The 21,467-nt window shown below is 45.6% G+C and overlaps 1 protein-coding gene across 3 annotated transcripts in view; it reads left to right on the top strand.

Annotated features, from left to right (window-relative positions):
• Positions 1-9,520: 9,520 nt before the first annotated feature.
• The window catches only part of atrx (ATRX chromatin remodeler), a 60,746-nt gene continuing 48,799 nt past the window's right edge, over positions 9,521-21,467 (top strand). The window contains exons 1-11 of one of the 3 annotated variants that reach the window (XM_080773853.1): positions 9,521-9,736; positions 12,369-12,427; positions 12,608-12,663; positions 12,756-12,874; positions 14,356-14,436; positions 14,530-14,645; positions 14,783-14,850; positions 15,042-17,665; positions 17,817-17,880; positions 18,922-19,073; positions 20,515-20,676. In XM_080773853.1, the coding sequence (XP_080629979.1) occupies positions 12,380-12,427; positions 12,608-12,663; positions 12,756-12,874; positions 14,356-14,436; positions 14,530-14,645; positions 14,783-14,850; positions 15,042-17,665; positions 17,817-17,880; positions 18,922-19,073; positions 20,515-20,676 (3,490 nt within the window). In that variant the 5' untranslated portion in view covers positions 9,521-9,736; positions 12,369-12,379. Of the gene's footprint in view, positions 9,737-10,134; positions 10,171-10,272; positions 10,292-12,368; positions 12,428-12,607; positions 12,664-12,755; positions 12,875-14,355; positions 14,437-14,529; positions 14,646-14,782; positions 14,851-15,041; positions 17,666-17,816; positions 17,881-18,921; positions 19,074-20,514; positions 20,677-21,467 lie in introns of those variants that run through there. The other 2 variants (XM_080773854.1, XM_080773855.1) reach the window with 2 other exon arrangements.

Raw genomic sequence — 21,467 nt, 5'->3', positions numbered from 1 at the left:
CGGCCGAACCAGAGCTCCACTATGATAACACCGACATAGTCGAACTCTTCAAGAAGGCCACAATCCGCTGTGGACTGGTCTGGCCGGCCAGCCTCGAACCTCCGGTGTCTAAGGACACCCTATGCGAGCAGTTCCGCAAGAGGATTCAGGGCAACCCAGTGAAGTCCCAGATCAAGGCTGAGATCCCCCTCGATGACGGGTTTCTGAAATCCCTCATGACGTCTTGGAAACAGCCTTACTCAGCCTCCGCCTCTCTGACCGGAGGCATGAAGCTGCTGGACTGCGCGGGTCAACGGGAAGCAGGCCTCGAGGCCATGCCTCCCATGGACAAGTCCTTCGCCGGATGGCTCATGGGCGTTAATCCCAACGTCTTCCACGAGGACCCGGACTTCTCCTTGCCTTCGGACAAGGACGATTCCAAGATGAATAAGGCAGCGTACAAGTGCGCCTCGACTGCGGCCAGAGCGCTGAACGCTGCGACCCTTCTGCAAGGGTCAGCGTCCCATGTCCTGCTCGAGGCGGGTGACACACCTACCCCCGAGCACATGGCTGAGTTGAGGCGCCTGCACCTCGAGCTCCTCCGTCTCACTCAGGCCCAGACTGAGATGGTGGGCGGGACCATGGCGAGGCTTCTGGTCCTCGAGAGGGCCAGGTGGCTGGAGCTGTCCCCCAAGGTGGGACGCAACCCGCTAAAGCAGAAGGTCTCCACCTCAACGCTCTTCGCGTCCATGCTCGAAGAGATGCGCTCCCGCGACGGGCAAACGAAGACCGACACGGAGGTCATCGGCGCCTGCCTCCCGGCGTCCGGAGCACGGCCCAAACAGGCTCCGCCCTACAGGCCGTCCTACGACCGCCCCAAGGGAAGGGACGATCGTTCCAGGTCCAGGACGAGCACCTTCACGGGGCCCAAGTTCCCTGCAGGTCAGAGGGCTCCGCCAGCAGCGGCCTCGTCCTCCCGTCCACCGCGCACCCGCAAGAAGGGCGACAGGCCTAGACGCCCCTCGGCGTCTCCGGCCGGCGGCCCCCGCAATGCCAGGAAGGGTGGACCACCCGGCGGGAAGCCGAAATAACCAGACCTGCCCCAAGGGGAGACACTGTCTCCCCCACCCGTCCCCGAGTTTCTCTAAAGCGCAGCATAGCGGCCACGGGCCTCATGCAGGACGCTCTCCACGCAGACAGGAAGAAGACTTGTTTGTTGAAAATAAATGTCTCTCCAAAGTTTTCTGTACCACCACTTTCTTTAATAAAGCAGTGTTCTCTACTGAAAACCGGTCTCGTGGGTCGACATTTGAAACTCAAGGGGTTGGGCCCACGGCCCGGGCCTCCAAGGGGGCCTGTGGCTGTCGGCCGAAATGCAAGTGTAACCACCTCGGACACGGCACCAGAGCCCAGGGTCCGTACGGCAGAACAGAGGCTCAAGACCCGAGTTCCGACCGTACGTTGCGCCGCTCCGCCACAAAACGGCTCGGAGCTGGCTTCGACCCCTCTGGCGCTGTGTCTACAGGAGTGGAATCGTTGTGGTGCTCATCCTTGGGTGTTGAACACCATCTCGAAAGGTTACAAACTACAGTTTGCCAGAAGACCTCCCACATGTGGGAGCGTTCTCTTCTCGCAAGCGAGTGGTCAGGCAGCCGAAATTCTCCAAGACGAGATAACATCTCTGTTGGAGAAAAAGGCTATACGTGTGGTGTCGGCGGAGCAGAGCAACACCGGGTTTTACTCCCGCTACTTTCTCGTGAAAAAGAAGGGGGGGGGGGCATGCGGCCCATTCTAGACCTACGGGCTCTGAACGGCTATTTGAAAGTGTTTCGCTTCAAAATGCTCACGAGCAAGGCTCTGCTGCGTATGATGCGTCGAGGGGACTGGTATACTACTCTCGATCTCAGAGACGCGTATTTCCACATCCCCATCTACCCGCCACACAGGAAATTCCTACGGTTCGGTTTCAGGGGACAGATATACGAATATCTGGTCCTTCCGTTCGGACTGTCACTGAGTCCGAGGACTTTTGTGAAATGTACGCAAGCAGCCGTCGCTCCGCTACGTCAACGGGGCGTTCGGATAGCAATGTACGTGGACGATTGGCTAATTTATGCGGACTCAGAGTCGACTCTGCGACTACACACAGGATGGGTAGTAGATCACCTGACGTCTCTGGGCTTCAGCACAAATTACGCCAAGAGTGTCCTAATGCCGAAACAATCGATAGATTACATAGGCATGACACTGGACGCTGTGTCCTTCACGGCGCGTCTCTCCGACGAGAGAATTCGCTCGTTTCAGTCATGTCTGGCCTTGTTCCAGACGGGCAACAAGGTCCCGTTCCGGACTTGTCAGAGGCTGGCGGGTCTCATGGCTTCTGCGATATCCGTTGTTCGGCTAGGCAGACTGTACATGAGACCGTTTCAAAGATGGATGCAGTCGTTAGATGTGGGTCAGCATCGTCGTCATCGGCTTGTGAACGTGTCGATAGGGTGCTTCGAGGCGCTACGCCAGTGGAGAGGCACTCAGTTCCTCTCGGAGGGCGTGGTCATGGGGATGGTCACATCCCGGAAAGTACTCACGACGGATGCCAGCCTGTCTGGGTGGGGTGCCACCCACGAGGGCAGGACGGCCAGGGGTGTATGGAGTGGCAGCACCAAGTCTGCCCACATAAATTACCTGGAGCTGATGGCGGTGATGTTGGCGTTGCAGCATTTCGAACACTTCATCAGCGGTTCCCATGTCCTGGTCAGGACAGACAACACGACGACGATGTGCTATATCAACAAGCAGGGGGGACTACGGTCCACCAAACTGCATGCGCTAGCACACAGACTGACGTTATGGTGCGACGAGCACCTTCTGTCGGTCAGGGCCTCCCATGTTCCGGGACTCCTGAACACGGGAGCGGATCTGTTGTCCAGGGGCCGGTACCTCTACGCGGCTTGGTCGCTGCACAAGACAGTGGCCAAGCAGATATGGGAGAGGTTCGGCGAGCCACGAGTGGATCTCTTTGCGTCGGAAGAAAACAGCAAGTGTCCTCTGTTTTTCTCCATAGCAGGGACGGCGCCGCTGGGCTTGGATGCCTTGGCGCACCGTTGGCCCCGGGGCCTTCTTTACGCCTTTCCCCCGCTGTCTCTCATCCTTCCCACACTGGAGAGGGTGAGGACGCAGTGCCTGTCGGTGATCCTAGTGGCCCCAGGATGGGGCTCTTGGAGGTCAGACATTGTCCCTCTCCTGTACGATCGGCCCTGGCAGCTTCCAGTACGCAGGGACCTATTGACTCAGGCGGGGGGCGAGATATTCCACCCGCGGCCGGAAGATCTAGACCTCTGGGCCTGGCCCGTGAAAGGCTGAATCTTGGCGCGGAGGGTCTTCCCCAGAGCGTCATCAACACTATTCAGTGTGCGAGGGCGCAGTCGACCAGGGATGCCTATGATTTGAGATGGCGATTGTTTGAGGACTGGTGTTCACCAGCTCAAGTGGTGCCTTTTCAAGCGCCAGTGAGGGTAGTTCAGTGAGGGTAGTTCTGTCGTTCCTCCAGGACCTCTTGGATAAAGGCAGAGCCTTTAGTACTGTCAAGGTGTATCTGGCTGCTATCTCTGCCTGCCACATCGGTTTTGAGGACAAGACGGTGGGCCAGCTCCCGCTGGTACGCCAGTTCATGGATGGAGCTAGTCGTCTCCTTCCGGTGACCAAGTCTTTGGTCCCTTCATGGGACCTTGCTTTGGTTCTGGACTCTCTGTCCCGACCACCGTTTGAGCCCTTGGAGGAGTTGAGTATGAAGCTATTGTCGCTGAAGACAGCGTTGTTAATAGCTTTGGTGACCGCTAAGAGGGTCGGTGATATCCATGCGTTGTCCACGAGTGCGGAATGCATGAGGTTTAATGGGGATGCTAGGGTGGTCATGAAGACCAATCCGGCGTTTTTACCTAAGAACCGCCTGGCTACCCCGGTACCGATGGACCTGGTGGCGTTCTGTCCGCCCCCCTTTGCCTCTGAGGAGGAGAGGAGGAGGCATAACCTCTGTCCGGTGAGGGCATTGAGGTTGTATTTGGACAAAACTAAGGCGACAAGGAAGACTACACAGCTGTTTGTCTCCTGGGATCCCAAGACTGTGGGACTGCCTATCTCGAAGATTAGGCTTTCCCAGTGGATCGTGGAGGCTATAGAGCGGGCTTACTCTGGTAGGAATATAGTGCCTCCCATAGGGTTGAAGGCGCATTCCACGAGGGGTATGGCGTCATCCTGGGCCCTCTGTAGGGGGGTCTCTGTTCAGGATGTTTGTTCCGCTGCAAGTTGGGCATCGTCTTCCACTTTTGCCACCTTCTATAGGCTGGATGTGACAGCAGCGCCGATGGCGCATGCGGTCCTGAGCGTGGCCTCCAGTTAGTGGAGTGACTCGGCTCCCTGGGGGGACATTGGTCTTCTCCAGGGTGCTGAGCTGGTTGTTCTGTCGGCTCCTCTTAGGCGCTTATGACAGACCTGGGCCTGGTTGGCTTTCCCAAGGAGGGGCAGTAGTCCTTTTGGGGACGTACTGTGGTCCTTGCTCACAGATGGTACGGGCCCTAAGGGTCCAGACTTCGCGATGACAATAAGGGAGTTAATAAAGTCTCCCATAAGTGAGCAGCCTTGCTAAGCTGATTAATATAACTAGGGGTTACGTATGTAACCAAAGTTATATAACAGCGAGCAAGGCTGCTCACTAGGATTCCCTTCTTGTTGCTTGAGAAGAGAAAAATTGTTATCGAATGGAGACTAAGGGACGTTGACGCGCTTTATACTAGCGCACCGGTGGGCGGTTCTCAACGTCATCACGTCTCAAAGTCCCATCCAAAATTGTCTGTGAGTTTATATAATGCTTCTGTGTTTACGCTAGGGGGCGCAAACTCCCATAAGTGAGCAGCCTTGCTCGCTGTTATATAACTTTGGTTACATACGTAACCCCTAGTTGTGTGCGGGGCCTGCAGGCAGGCATTGCAGTTTTATTTTGTTAGCTTTTCTTGCGATAATATGGCCTGACAAATTATTTTGTAAATCATCCAGTCCAGGTGTATGAACAAATAGTTCATTATGTTTTCACTGTCAACTTTCCTCTTGAATCTTTTGGATAAAAAACCCCTCTCAGGCTGTGTTTCGCATGCCTTAAAATAAACGATTACATTTTTCTCTCCGTGTTAAGAGACCGTGGACCATGAAAGAACTCTCGTTCCAAAAGAAGCATGACTCTGTCTCCAGATGAAATCTTCTTTTCAAACGTTTTGATGAATTAAACAAGTGCCACATTCAAGGATGAGGCCTGCAGCCTGCATGCACCTGTAACATTTTATTCCACATGGTTGTCTATCTATTGTTATACCACACACAAGTAACTTTTAGATCAATATAGTTAAGCGCTTTGGGGCTTATGCCTCCTTGCACGTTCTTTCTTTTTGTATCGTTTTATATTGTGCTAAATAAATCATAGACTCCATGGTGGTGTACACACAGGTAGGCTACTTTACCCCTGCGGTACCAAAGCCTAGCAGAAATTATCTTATTGCCATCATTGTTGATGTTACTGTATATGGTATACACAATTCACATGAACACACACCGGATATGTTAATAATTTATTACCGCATAAATAGGAACATTCATATTTCTACAATTGATAGGTGTTCAGTGCTGGATAGTTGTGGATGGACAATCCTCCTCCCTGTCGACATATTTTGTGATATTGTCCAGAAATTTGAACAGTGTCTGTTTTCTTTGGGAATGGCTCAGCTCACACTTCGTACCCTGCATCCAAGACAAAATAACAATTGCTTATGACAATATCATTTGAATTGAGACCCTCCCCAACGAAATAAATAAAATGAAAACACGAGAGCAACATGAACACATTATATTGTACACACATATATTTCTAGTTTGCATAAAAGCATATTAAAATAAGCAGCGTGTTGAATGTGGGTGAAACTATAATCGAATGCATTTTTATAGCACTTTTCCAAGTGCTCAAATCGCTACACAATGGTCCATTCATTCATACAACGGGAGGTGAAGTGGTGAACAGTCGATGCCAGCGTCCTCACTTCCCACATTCATACAGGTGGCAAGCTACCATGCGAGGCACCGACCAACTCATTGGAGGCAATGTGGGGTTCAGTGTCTTGCCCAAGGACACTTTGACATGTAGAGCCAAGACAGGAGGAGCCGGGATTCAAATCGCAGACCCACGGATCATTGGACGACCTGCTCTACCTCCTGAGCCACAGCTGCCCCAGACTACTTTATAGGTAAACACTGGATTTGGGAGACTTCTGCTTACCTCGTTATCATTGACCAACTTCAGGACAAGTTGGAGATGTGGAAGTCTGGAAAGTTGTTTCTTTGTGCCGTTCAGAGATTTGTGATGTTCGATAAATTCTCCCAGACTCTTCTCAACCAAACAGAGGCAATTCGAGAGATTCTCCTCCTGGGAAGAAGACAGAATTACAGAATAAATATTATCAATATAACAATATGCAATAATGTTGTGTCTGTCAGGGTTAAAATAGGAGTCAGGAATGAAGCTTCATCAAGTACACACGATGCAACATGATGCTGCTGTGATAACACTGGATGTTTTATTAAAACATCTAGAAACAGCAGATTACTAGTAACAACAATACCAAACTATATATGTTAAGAACAGTTCATTACAGTTTGTGGAAAACATACCACGCATGGTTGTGCATAGATAAACTCCCTCAATAGCTCCTGTTAAAAGAAAAGAAGAGAATTGGTCAAATCTTTTAGAAATTACACATTTTCTAATTTAGTTAAATCATAATGATTTTTTTCTATGCAAGATTTTGCAACACTGAATGTAGCTTACCGTGTGATTTTCTCTTATAATTTTTACATCATCTTTCATTTCACATATCAGTCTAAGCTTTTCTTCAGGACGAAGCTTGTGATTACGATTACGGTGATTCAGCAGTGCCTGCTGTTTAGAAAGAGATTGAAAAAAGCTCTTAGAAATGACACATTTGCCCAATTGGATAAATCATGATTAAAAAATGACACTGAAGATTCTGCAACACTGAACATAACTTACGTGGTTATTTTGGACTGTTTTTACTTGACTTTCCTTCTGGTGTCTCATGGGATTAAATGTATGGTTATGTGGTGCTGCGTAGACCATCATGAATGTCATAGAGAGGATCCAAAGAGTCTTCATGGCTGAGGTACAGCTCAGTTGTCAAGTTGAGATGGAAAGCTTACTAACATACACTCAAACACTGGTTGCTTATATACTGCACACTACCAAATTATCACACTCTCACACACACATCCTGATGAAGACTGAGATTACAGATTCATGTCATGATCTTTCTAAGAAGCCTACAAAGGAGGAATAGATCATACAGTACTATGGGACAACTGCTTGAGTAGAGATACCCACATTCATCATAATATTGATTAGCATGAAGTGAAGCTCATGGAAACGGCAGGAAATTGGTGGTGAAGATAAAATGTGGTCAGTTTTGTGTCACGGCTTATAACTTGAGGGAAATGTGTGACTGACAAATATATTTATATGACAGGTTTACCATTGCGTAACACAAACGAAGAAGAGGATGCACATTCTGATGAGAATGAGATGACGTATGATGATAAGATCACGCCTCACACAGGTGTGATTTTTCACTCAGAGAGGGCTGAATGCCTCTGGACCAAATACACCAGATTCAAGAGCGTTTTTCCGCTCTGATTTCATTATGTTGAACTCTAAATCTTAGTGACCCCCCCCCCCCCCCCCCTCTCTCTCAATACATTATTTATAATGTATTGTATCCATCGATCCGTCCATCCATCTAAGGACCATTGAGCAGATGATCATTGAATGGAAAATAGTGAGTCACTTGCTGCTAACGTAGGTAGAAATGTTGTCAAATGCCTCTCTGATCCCCTCCAGGGTTGTTTTGGGGGATCTTCCAAACCATCTTATCTTCAATGCTTCTTTCACACGGAAATAGTTACATGACATGATAAAAGCCTCTTTTTTGAGCGTCCTCCTATACAGCTTTAATGTTTGTGTTGTCTGAACAAACGTAAAAATTGCCATTGACAATGAACGGAGAATTTACGTCATGTGTCTGAGCAAATCGGCATATGTATGTCGGTGGGAACCCTTGGCCAATAAGGGACCACCATGATGTCCGATGATGTACGATGATTAGAGCGATTTTTTGAAATGAAGACTAAGGGCTGTATTTTGCGTGTCTTAAGTACCAGGTCTTATTCCCTAATTTGAGTAAACTAAAGACCTGGAGGTGTGATCAATGCTCTTTGGCCACTCAGAATAGAGCGCCGCAGTCCCTCCCCCTTTCAGAAAAACGAGTGGCCCAGGAAATGAAAACCCAATGCATTCTCCCATCGGCACTTCTTATTTAATTTATTTAAAGACGGTTACGCCGCAGACAAAGCCAACTCGGATCATGACAAATCATGACAATGAACACAATGTTTTGGGCCCATCAAATCATTAGAAAGAAGAAAAGAAAGTCAGGAGACAACACTATTTGTTTTGTTTTATGTCTTTAGTCAATTATTTGATACAGCCATATGGATCCATTTGTCTTGTTATATCACATGCCTCTCTGCTCTTATACAGAGATGAATGTGGCGGAAATTCATTCAGACTCTCTGCAGCCAAGCAGATTGGCAATATCAGTAAACAGACAATCCACTATAGCCCTGAGGGACTCCGGTTAACGATATAGCATTTAAACTTTAAGTGGTTAAGTGTCAGGGCTGACATAGGAGTGATGCAGCTCAACACATGATGTGCAACATGATGCTGCTGCGATAACAACATTGGGTGATTAATTAAAACATTTATAATCAGTACATTACTAATAATTACAAACAATATCAAACTATGAACAGTTGTTTACACTTTACAGTTTTTGGGAAGCGGACCACTCGTGGATTGGATGCTCTTTCCTCCGATGTGTATGTACTCCTTCAACAGTGACTGTTTAGAGAACATCTGATCTGAAGATGATTTGAAAAAGGTTTTAGAAGAGACATATTTGCCGAACCGAAATGTTTGTCTGACACCCTGGTGGTTTTGGAGATCTTTTCATTGATACATCCTTTCACTGCATGAAATGGTTAAATAAAATGAGAAAAACACAATTTTAGAAACAGATCCACATTTTATTGGATGTTTTTCCTATAAATGCCATTCCATCAGTAACCTACATTATAATCAAGTATGATCCTATGTGATCGACTGATCGTGATCCTTGGCAGCCTTCACACAAAACAAAAAACAAGAATGACACACGTGAAACAATTAAGCGCCTGGTGGAGCTGTTGCCCCCACGACTAGAGTACGGATAAGCGGTTGAAGATGGATGGATGGACAAATAAAGGTTAACGTTATTATTATTATGATTTTGACCCTCCCACTTCGGCACGGACCTATCAGAACACAGTACTCTCTGGCGTGGACAACCAATTGGATTGGCCGAAAGGAATTGGACCAGATGCGCCATTTTATCGCGTCGGCTCCACAGCAAACCATCCGGTAAGATGGTCCCCTCGTCGCTTTGTCTCCACTAGGAGAAAAAAAAATCCCGGAGTTTGTTCACTATTCTTTCTCGGTTCCAAGACAGCCACTTCAAACATTTCAAAGGGGCTCTTTGAACCGGTTCCGACCCTCAATCTATTATCCGTGTGCGCCTTCTTTCAACCAAGAAATGACGACGGAGAAAAGGTAGGGTTGGAAAAAGCCAAAGAAGCATCAATCCGGTTGGGTTTTATATTAAGGGAGAACGGAGGAGCCTTGTTTTGCATTGATGCTCTGCTAATGCTAAGCTAAGCGGCTACCCTCTGGGCGGCAGTGGACGGAGGGGGCTTGTTCGCGACGAACGTAATGCTCTGGTGGAATTAAACGAGGATGAGACGTTTACGTCACAAGCAACCGATCGTTTGCGCCAAGTGCGTTGAAAGCATCAGATCTGCAAGCCCACGTCGCGTCCCCGACGCGCACGCGTGAGAGCTTATGGATTTGATGTTTTTGACGCGCGCGCGAGAGAGGGAGGCGAACAGACGCGACTTCCGGTACTCTCGTCCTATTAGGTGGACGCTTTGTTGTGACGTCACGGTCGCATCCATCGGTAGTCGGTCAGCGCGCAGCAGCAGCCACCGGTAATCCTTTTCTTCTTCTTAACATCAAGAGTAAATAAAACTCGATCGTTTCATAATTAGAGCACATCTCTTATTGATTAAGACGACGACCGTTCGTTGCAAGGCATTCCACTAATCCGTGGTAACGCGCGTGATATTAAACTTGCGTGTTTTTTTTTAACCCAACCTTTTGGCTTTTTCACTAAACTGAAACATCAGCCGGTTGTATAGTGAGAGATCATCGCAGGCTATAGCTAAGCTAAGCTCGGCTAACTAACTAGCCTTTTAACCCCCGGCTTGCAGATCATGATGCACCGCTGCTTCTAAGCTAGTTTAGCTAGCAAACAGCTAGCATGAATGTAGGTGGCATAGCAGCCCCAATACGTACCCTCAGTCCCTACCCTAAATTCTGTATTCTGTAGCTACAGAATGAGCGTAGGGACTGAGGGAACGTATTGGGGCTAGTTGTGGCACTGCTGCAGCAGCGCAGTTAGCAGCAGCTACGGGGAGACCTGATGCCAGTGCAGTCAGTGGTAGCAGGCAGGCCTGTTACAGTTTGTTGCATGTTTTAATGCATGTGTGTGGAGGAGGAGGGGGGGGTCATGCATTGGAACTGCAGGGTTGCCGGGGAAACCTAGGATCAGTAGGATGTCGGAAAGCAAAGCGCGCGGGAGGGATATAATAATGGATGGTGCCCAACCAACGGTTATACTTGGGAGGATGTTAACACAATGATGATCGTAAAATGGTGTCAGTGCACCTGGCTGCAGATCGATATGAACAACGATAATGTTATAAAAGCTATATGTGCAAGAACATAAAGGTATGGCTCCGGCAGCATGCTACAATAAGACATAGCTTGGCGTTGGTTTTTTTGGGGGGGGGGGGAAACATGGCGGAAACGCAGCGTTTCGTATAAATCCTCAAAGAAGAATCACTATTGCATGCCTCAATGTGTTGAATCATGTTTCGTGTGTGATCAATTAGTTAATAATAACAACGCTTAATAACTTCCTACATGGCGGGCAGACACAGTCCTGTTAGTTCGCATGTTCCCTATCGCCGCTTCCTGTTTGCGTTCCTGAGCTGATGGATAAACATCTAATCATCGCACATTATGATGACGCAAAATGTAAACAGTGGCCCGTCCCGCCGCCATATTGTACCCCTTAATTGATTGATTGATCCGAGGAATCTTCATTTTAAAATTGGTTAAATGCATCATGTAAATGTTGAAATGTGTATCTTTCTGAGCACTGACGACATGTTTTATTATAAGCTTTGTATCAATGATAGCCTAGCTACAACACATCCTTGACTTTGTTTTCAAATAGGGTATCCCTGTTTGTTACTGTACTGTATGCGCAAGTCAATACACAACATTTTCTACGCTTATCATACTTACTACTAGTCATAAATTAATGATGTGCCCTGGTGTACAATTCAGTAATTCATACATAAAATGTTATTGATTACACATTTCTTCATTTCTAGATTCTTTATTGACATGAGATCAATTTAATTAATAAAGTTATGGAATACAAATATGCCTGCCCTGGACGGCGTATCTGGACGTAAAAACAAATGCAATGCTGTCTGCACTCTGGAGTAATGGCTTTTCCCTAACAATGTTATTTATTTTCTGTTATTTAGTATTTGCTATCTGACATCAATTTTTTGTAATTAACCTAAATAAGACCTTTATAATCAAGTACTTAAAATATCGTAAAAATACCATGAACTAACTAACATTACTTAACAAACTAACATTACGTGTGTCTTACTGCTTTTAAATAAAACAGTCTCCCAGATTATGATGTGAACTCAACACCATCTGATGGCTTCTTTACTGATGAACGAGTGTCGTCTGTGTTTGATGGGTTCACTTCATTCAACAGATTCAGTGATGCTGAGCCTGTTTAAAAACAAAAAATATATATATATATATTCCATAGCAGTATTCTTTTTAACAGCTCCTGGGTAGTGGTGCTTTTGATGTTTGACGACATGAAAGTTTACATTTCCGAACTGGTAACAGAGGCTGCAATTCACCAGTATAACGTGACACAGTTTTAGCTGTTTCTACCTCTAGATTATCACTGCCACTTGTCACAGGAGGAGTTTATTACTTAAACATTCTTCTTTATCTTTCCGTGTGAATACAATTGTCTGTCTGTGTTTGAATATGACTCATGTCATATTTATCATTTTCTTCTCAGGTAAATTGTGCATGGCTTCTTCTGAAATCCTAGATAAAATGGCAGACATCGCACAGGAGGTGAGATTGGCTTATTTTGTGGTAACTTTCTGGTAATTTCCTGAAATTAACAATAATCTCTTGTTATATTAAGGCAATTTTGTATGGACATTGTATTTGATATGTTTTGAATTTAAGTTTTCTATGGAGAATGTTTGCATTACTACATTTTCATGCTTGTCCTATGCTTCCCCCTCCAAGCAACCTGGGAGCTCAACAGAAAACATGAAGCCTTCTTCCTCTTCTCGTTCTAAGAGGTGAGCTGGATGTGTATGTGTATAGATGGATTCACATGTTTATTAATGCAGCTTCAAGGCAACTCCAAAGATCCAATATTCCTCCATTTCAGGAAGTCCACTGCTGTATCCAAACACACTGAATCAAGCAAAATGGGCACCTCAGAAGAGAGTGAAGATGAAAACATGTCTGACAATCTTTCAGAGACCAACCAGAACAGTTCGTCTAAAGGTATGAAGCGTCTGCTATAAATGTGTTTGTGTATACTGTATTATATATTAATGCTGTCAAAGTTAACGCGTTATTAATGCATTAACGCAATACCTTATTAACGGCACTAATTTTTTTATCGCATTAGCGCAACAAAAAATAATCACATCGATTGGCAGGCATACTGGAATACTGGTTCCTGCAATGCACTCCCTTCCCAGACCCCTTGTTAGGATGTTTTAAGTGGAGTAACAGCCTGCCATTTACATTTCATAAAGGTTTTGCTCGTGTCGTACGTTCCAGTCCAAAAAAGCTTGAGAAACCTGTGCAATTCATCCATTCAGACCAAAAGCAAAACCCCCGCTGTTAATTTTGCATTGCATTGTAAACAGCTATGCCTCATTATAGCCACACACGTTTCTAACTTGTGGTCACAGTCGCAATACTTTTCAGTTGTGTGGTACTTTTATATTGATTTAACTGTAACAGAAAGTTCTATCCAGACTATCGACAGTCCCATCTCCCAGTCACGGAGCTGGGACTGACGGTACACAGTACAGAGACGAGTCGATGAGCAGCAGCACATATCCAGCTAGCTAGAAGCCAGAGGTGTTGCCAGTATAACTCTATGGCAGAAATAAGCCACCTAGGACAAGGTCTATACAAAAAGAAGCAACACTGGTCGTTTCTGGCCAGTGTTGCCAAATAAGCGATTAGTAAGTAATTCAATTTAATATAATTGAATTTATAAGTGATTTTGGGATTATCTTTGTAGATTGAAAAAAATATTGGGGGTCCTTTGCTCTTGGCATGAAAATGTTTGAGAACCACTGCTCTAAAACAATATTAGACAAAGTTTGAGCCACAAACACATTGCTCTCTCTCTCTACTCCTTTTGTATAAATTAAATGGGCCTATTCATGATTCTGCTTATAGAGAAGTAGCCTATGTTAGTTTGTTTTATGGAAACAGTTGTTTGTGTTGAATGTGCTAATTGCACAGAATTATTCAAAAGAGAGAAAATGGGCAAGCCATAAAATAATGCACATTGCACTTGTCTTTTCATACGTCATGTGGAAAAAAGGTAAATAAAAAAAAGTAACATTAATGTTGTCAAACCTGATCGGAGCATCTCTACAATACAGCGTTTTCTTTCAGTTCATCATTTAATTTAGAGCAAAATAGGTTTTGCGATTAATCGTGCGATTAACTACACAAATCATGCGATTAATCGCATGATTTGTGTAGTTAATCGATTTTAATCGCCTGACAGCACTAATATATATACAGTCCTGTTATTGAGGGCCTCACTTGTCCATCTTTGAGTGTCTGTGTGTGTAAACACAAACATTGAAGATAAAAGTTAGGACGCAAATTGTGATTGGTCAGCATGATTGGGTGGGAGATGTGCCATTGGTTCAGAATGAGATGTTTGATGACGTATGATGGAAGAGCGCCCCTCACTTTACACGGGTGTGATTTTATACTTTTTTGCCATTTAGGCACTTTGGTGATGAGATCAGCTGGTACTGAAAACAAAGGCGCTATGAAGCTCCGGGTGGATTTCAAACAGAAAGATACAGGTTGTTATTCCATACGATGTGTATTCATATAATTAATTAACACTCTGTCTGGACATCACTGCACTCATGTTTGTCGTTTCTTCTTCATTGCAGATGATACAGATTTACACAAGAAACTAGTAAACTGTTCTGCCTGTGGACAACAAGTTAACCACTTTCAGCGCAAATCTGTCTATGAGCATCCTGTGCTCAAAGTACTTATATGCAAGGTACAAATTCTTCATGACATGGTGGGGGTGGGGGAAGTAATAAGAGTGAACTCAAATAATGTAATGTCACAATAATTATATGTTTTAACCACGTTACCCCAATTGATGATTCTTCACTTTATTTCTCCTTCCTCTAGTCATGCTACACATTTTACCAAAGTGATGACATAAGTAGAGACTCTGATGGAATGGATGAGCAGTGCAGGTGATTTGACCTCCAGTCTTGACACACCTTTCTTGATAAGAATAGTTGAAAAGCAATGATGTGGAGGCACATGAATATTTGTAGCTTGTCTTTACTAGTGACTAATTCCGCATTCACAACATTTTTAACGTTCAAAACAATTGCTCAAATAGGAAGTGAATTAACATGTGCTCTGAAATGTCCATTGCCAGGTGGTGTGCTGAAGGCGGCAAGCTCGTTTGCTGTGACTTCTGTAACAATGCCTTCTGTAAGAAATGCATCCTTCGCAACCTGGGCAGGAAGGAATGGTCTGTCATCAATGATGAAAACTCAAAGTGGCGATGCTATGTCTGCTGCCCAGAGAACCTCCGGGACCTGACCTCCAAATGCCACCGCCTCATTGAAAAACTGGAACAGACCTGGAATAAGGAACACAAGCCAGCTAAGAAGGTGGAGCACAATAAGCGACACAAGGAGAGCAAAGGGCACAAACCAGTCATTAATGGGAAGGACCATGTTGAAGGCTCAGGGACCATGACATTCTCCTATAAGAAGCTACAGGTACCAAAAGAAATGGTAAAGAAAATGAAAAAGTTAGTGGAAACGACAACTGGGCTCAATAATACTTTCATTCAGTTCATCCAGCAGACAACAGAGCAGCAAGGAGACAACAGCAACAGGTATCGGAATTTAAAGGCCTTCAAGTCTGTACTGGCTGATTTGAAAAAAGCTCATAATGCATTGGAAGAGGCTTTGGACCCCGAGTTCCAAGTCATGGAAATGCAGAATGGTGGTGGACTGCACGTTCAGAGCAAAACCTCTGATGAGGTTGCGCCTCAAACTGGTGGCCACATAGATGACAGCATGGAGGAGGAGCCTGACACCGAAGAGCCTAATGTGGACAATGTTGGTTCATCGGATGAGGTGGCAGTGAAATGTAGCCAAGCAAAGGTTACGGCAGCCATATCAAGGATCAAAATGGACAGTGAGCCAATCACAACTGAAGACCGCAAAGCCAGACCAATTAAAGGTAAAGCCTGTGATGGTAAGCCTGTCACAAATGAAGAGGGTGATGTTGGACCAGTCAAAGCTAAAGGTGCTGCTGTTGAACCAGTTGAAGACGAGGATGGTGGAGAGGCTGATGATTTTGATGACGAACCAGCCAAAACCGAAGGCTGTGATGATGGCTCATCCCTAGATCATGACATTGTCTCCGTTCCTCCCTCTGTCCCTGAGGAGCTCTTTCAGATGGTGGAGAGCCTTGCCGATTCCTCCCTGCTGTTACAAAATGATGGCACAGACGCTGATGTACAGACCAATGGAAAGTCACAAGAACCTCCACAGTCTCAGCCAAAGGTGAAAAACCTTACCATCAGACTCACTCCTGTGGGTCCAGTGGTGACACGTGGGTCCCGATCCAAAAGCAAGCGAGGGAAAGGAGAGCAAGATGATGCGGTAAAGGAGGATGGTACTGGTGACACCGCAGATGATACTGCGTCTGCGGACACGTCTCGAGGACAACGTCGCTCCGCTAGAGTTAAGACCACTCCTCTGAGGAAGCAAGTTGAAAAAAAGAACCAGGCCGACTCTTCCGAGTCCGACACCCAAGAGCAGAGCCATGGCAAATCCAACTCCTCCACAAAATCGGCTGGCAACAAGACCGAGGAGGAGAAACAGACCAAGGGATCCACGGCTGTTTCTTCACAGATTGGAACGGAGGATGTGGACTCTGACTCTGACGAAGTCCCTGACATCCTGCTGCAGACGACTGTAGCATGCAGCTCCGATGACGACCAGGGAGGCAAGAGCGTTAGGAAATGCTTGTTTACGCTTAATAAGGCATCCTCCCAAGACAACGAGAAGAAGTCATCCAAGCGCAAACACAATTCAGACTCTCCTGACTCTGACTCGGAAAGTAAAGAAAAGAAGGCCCCCAAGAAGAAGAAGCAGGACGGGTCAGGGTCAGATGACTCCGACATGGAGGACTCTGAAAGTAAAGAAAAGAAGGCCCCCGAGCAGAAGCAGCAGGATGGGTCCGGTTCAAATGACTCTGACATGGAGGACTCCGAAAGTAAAGGCAAGAAGACCAGTTCATCCAAGAGGGTCTCCAAGCAGAAGCAGCAGGAGGGGTCCGGTTCAGATGACTCTGACATGGAGGACTCCGAAAGTAAAGGCAAGAAGACCAGTTCATCCAAGAGGGTCTCCAAGCAGAAGCAGCAGGATGGGTCCGGTTCAAATTACTCTGACATGGAGGACTCCGAAAGTAAAGGCAAGAAGACCAGTTCATCCAAGAGGGTCTCCAAGCAGAAGCAGCAGGAGGGGTCCGGGTCAGATGACTCTGACATGGAGGACTCAGAAAGTAAAGGCAAGAAGACCAGGTCATCCAAGAGGGTCTCCAAGCAGAAGAAGCAGGACGGGTCAGGGTCAGATGACTCTGACATGGAGGACTCAGAAAGTAAAGGCAAGAAGACCAGGTCATCAAAGAGGGTCTCCAAGCAGAAGAAGCAGGACGGGTCAGGGTCAGATGACTCGGACGTGGAGAAGGATGTGAAGGGCAAACTGGGGAAAGGGAAAAAGAACCCTGCCCGGGGAAAGAAGAAAAAGAGCAAAGAGGAAGACAAAATATCCCCCAAGAAAAGGTCTTATGAAAAGAAGCGCACAAGGAGGGGCAAAGTCGACGGCGGGCAGGAGTTATCCCCTTCCAGTGAGGATGAGGATGAGGAGCAGGAGAAGCAAGCTGAAAGTGACTCTGGGGAGGACAGCGATCAGCAGAAGATCAAACGCATTGTGGAGGAGGATGTAGCCGGAGGAAGTGGAGCTTTTCATCAGTCGTCAGGTATTTCCAGACCGTTGGAACACCAGTATTTACACTCCGGTTTAGTTGGTCAGAATTTCACAAGTTTAAGACTCTTATACCATAATGTAACTTGTCAACAATTCATAATTGTTTAAAAAAAAATGGACACCCTTTTTTCTTCTGTGTGTAGGGGATGAAGTAGACGGTAAAGCTGAAGACCTTCCGGCGTTGGAGGAAGAGGATGCTGAAAACAGGTAAAACCAATAGAAAAGAAAAACACTTAAAGGACAACTTTAGTTTTTTTCAACCAAGGTTCATGTTTTAGGTTGTTATTAGAGAAACTAAAAGGTGAGTGTTAAATTTCTTTCATTTGCGGCTTTCTTTAGTTTTAGGGATTTTAGCTCTTTTTGACAGGGAGGTGGGGGCATTCGAGCATGGGGCTGAATATGTATTTTTTCACAATGTTATGGCGATTTCAATTTTTTCAATTTATTATAGTCCTACTAGACTCCAAGAAATTACATCTGGCCACAAAAGATCACAAGATCTATTGAATGTGACAAACTGACAGTGAGCCTACACAGTATAAGCCTTCCCCCAGTAGGCCTCCTTTACATTCAGTAGATCCTGTGATCTTCCGTGGCCAGATAACACATCTTTTACTTTCTCTAATGACAACCTAAAACATGAACCTTGGTTGAAAAAAAAACTAAAGTTGTCCTTTAAAGCGGTCTTTCATTTTAAAACACAGACATGCCCCCCTCCTATAATCCCCCTTAAAGACACCCACACCTTAACCATCATCGTAATTGTTAAAGCTTTTTATTCTGTTAATCATGTGATTTGATGTTAAAACAATCCCAAATTGATTAAATCAATTCATTACCAGCTGCATTATTATTATCTGTGGGTCTGCTGCTGACGTTTTGCCACTTTTTAGCTGCGCTCCGCTGTTATGCTCAAATTAGTGACCCTAAATAATTCTGAGGCAACATGTTATGGGTTGTTGCCAGTGGTGGCAACTGTCGTGACAGAAATAAGCTAAGCAGCCTCCAAAAACCAAACCAGGCAAGCAACTGTGAATGAATCCACGTTAGGCTGGAAATATGCAGGCTTGGCAACCAGTGTTGCCATCTGGTGACAGAGCAGGCTCAGCAGAAAATGATCTCCTGTCGATCTCCAGTGTGTATCTACCAGTCGGAACTTTGACAAGCTAATATTGACCAGCTTGCAGCTGGTAAAAATATGTTTTATCAACCATTGATCTCCCTTTCTTTCCTCTTAACCACCTGAAGAATTGCCAAGAAAATGCTCCTTGCCCAAATAAAGTCAAACTATTCCTCTGGAGGGGAGAGCTCGTCTGAGGATGAGGAAGATGCGGAGTCTCCCAAGAAAGCAACCAAGAAGAAGAAGGATGACAAAGATAAAGAGCAGGACGATGAAGATGGTAACTTTTTTTTTTTTTAAACTATAAATGTTTAAATGTCAATGGAGGGTATGCACGTGACATCCTCATACCCAGAAGCTATGCGGAAACACCTACTGAGTGGCAAAAAACGACTTTCTGGCCTTGACAGCCTATACATCCAAATAGAAAAGTCTGATTTGCATTAAACGACATTAAAGTCTCACTTTGCCACTCACTTTATGCATGCACATACCCTCTTATATGACATTACATATTGTCACTCTCGGCCCAAAACCTTGTTCCATGTATTTATACTTTTGCCATACATAAATTAACGTCCTTATATCACTATGATTGTGTGAAAATATCTGATCTGACTACAAGCTCTGAGGAAATGCACTGTGATAGATAGTGTAGAATAGATTTCCTATTTGTTAATATTTGGGTTTCAGTCCCGATCCCAGCTTTTCCCGGAATTAGATTTGATTAATCGCCCAGCCCTACCGGCGACTTTTCCTGCGTGTCACGCCCCATCTCTCTCTCTCCCCATTTTCTGTCAGTCTACTGTACCAAAAAATAAAATGTGCCATTAGGTTGGAAATGCTTAAAGGAGGGTTCCGTGCTAGAAGTCTTTCTCACCTTTAGTTGCAGTTGTTTAGTCCTCAGGGATTAAAGTTAGTGCAAATTAGCACTATAACCAGGGGTGCACACAATTATTTTGGGCTAGTACTCAAAGGAGCACCTGCCTATGTAGTTTGGTGTGCACAGCGGGAGCGGGGGTGGGGGGGGGGGTTTGTATCCTGCCACAACGTTATGCTGCCTGCAGGTTCCATGTTTAATTCCAGCGGGTGTAACCTACATTGTCTAAGTGACCGTTTTCATATTGTAAACATGGTCGCTAACGTGGTTTAGCGACCTAGCACCATCGTAGCTTGTTTACAAGTGAAACTGACTTTCTGTGCAGAAACTGCCTCATCAAAATAAGAGCCACTTAGTAATGATTAGTCAACACTAGTTTTATTTCTAAGTCTTCTTACAGGACGTTAACGTCTCATTTGAGTTCCTTTTGAAGGCCTGTCAGCATTCTCTAAATCCATGTCTCTCAGCCGGTGCGCAAATGCGCCTCCATGCCTTTGATCTACCGCGCACCAAACATTTGGACGACGCATGCGCACTGGCGCACCGCTTGTGTGCACCCCTGACTATAACGCCCCATTCAGGGTTTATGGTCGGGTAGAGGAAATGGCCAATAATGCATTTTATCCCCCACAAAATAACAACTGGACCACTTTTGTGAGCACTAAACAACTGTAACTACTCTTTAAGTCTGTTGGTTTTATAAATATTATTCATTCAATGAGACAATGAAGCTTGTGACTCAAATAATAACTACATGTGATCCACAGGTTCTTTTTAATTTCCTTAAAAGTAACTGTTTTGGATGTGCAATGTTTTCACCCGTGTTCTCTTTCTGCTGCAGACGACGAAGAGGAGTCTGAAAAATCCGGCTCCGACTTGGAGGTGAAGAAGACCCCCCAGCGCCACCGCCTGCTTCGCAAAAAACTCACATTGAGCGAGGCCGAATCAGGAGACGAGAAACCTAGCGCTAAAGGGAAGAAAAAGAAGACGTCTCGACGAAAAGGTACGGATACATTAATCTGTTGACTGTCTGCCCACATAAAGATTTGTTTTTAGCTTTGGTGCCTTTATTGATAGTTACAAAAATGACCATAATGTTAAGCCTGAAGCCCGACAAAAGCCCGACAAAAAAAGACAGGGAAAAAGAAACGTCACTAAATGGCGGCGCCGTGTTTCAGTGTGAAAGTGAGAACGGAGATCAAAGGACTTATCGAAATAAAGGATGTATGTAACTCACGTTAGAATAGGCTATTAATGTTCCATTTACAATCATTCTAATGCATTCCATACAGTGGTGGTGGTGACTGGTGAGTAAACACGAATAGCAGTTGAAGTTGCTTCACGGTGTAGCGTTTAAGTTATATCACCATGGATCGTTTGGTGACGTTGATTAATAATTAGGTTTTATTCATCGCAGCCAGCGGCGTTGACGAGACTCAGTGCAACATGACGAAAACCTGACGCTTCAGCTATATCGTGTGATAATCCGATAGATTTTACAAAACATTTAAGCATATGGCAACTATGCAAGTTAACTGCTGGTTAGTAGCTCGTTTGGTGCACAAACTAGAGGGAAACCAGCGGTAGCAAGCAAGTCTCTCACTGTTCTCTCTACTGTACTGCCCCTGCGTGCAGTGCAGGACGGCTCTGGCCTCGTACACACACGGACGGACATTATCTGTTCTGTCTTTGTTTCATGGCCGCCTCAGGCACGAACGGGACTCGAACACGCGACACGCTGTCAGGACAGACCCTATATGGACCACTAGGCCAGCGGGCGCCCCGACACTTTAC

Source organism: Protomyctophum bolini, assembly GCF_963924005.1.
Source record: "Protomyctophum bolini genome assembly, chromosome: 10".
NCBI classification, from domain to species: Eukaryota; Metazoa; Chordata; class Actinopteri; order Myctophiformes; family Myctophidae; genus Protomyctophum; species Protomyctophum bolini.
The sequence above is the reverse complement of the archived record's forward strand: the minus strand, read 5'-3'. Positions and strand labels throughout refer to the sequence as shown.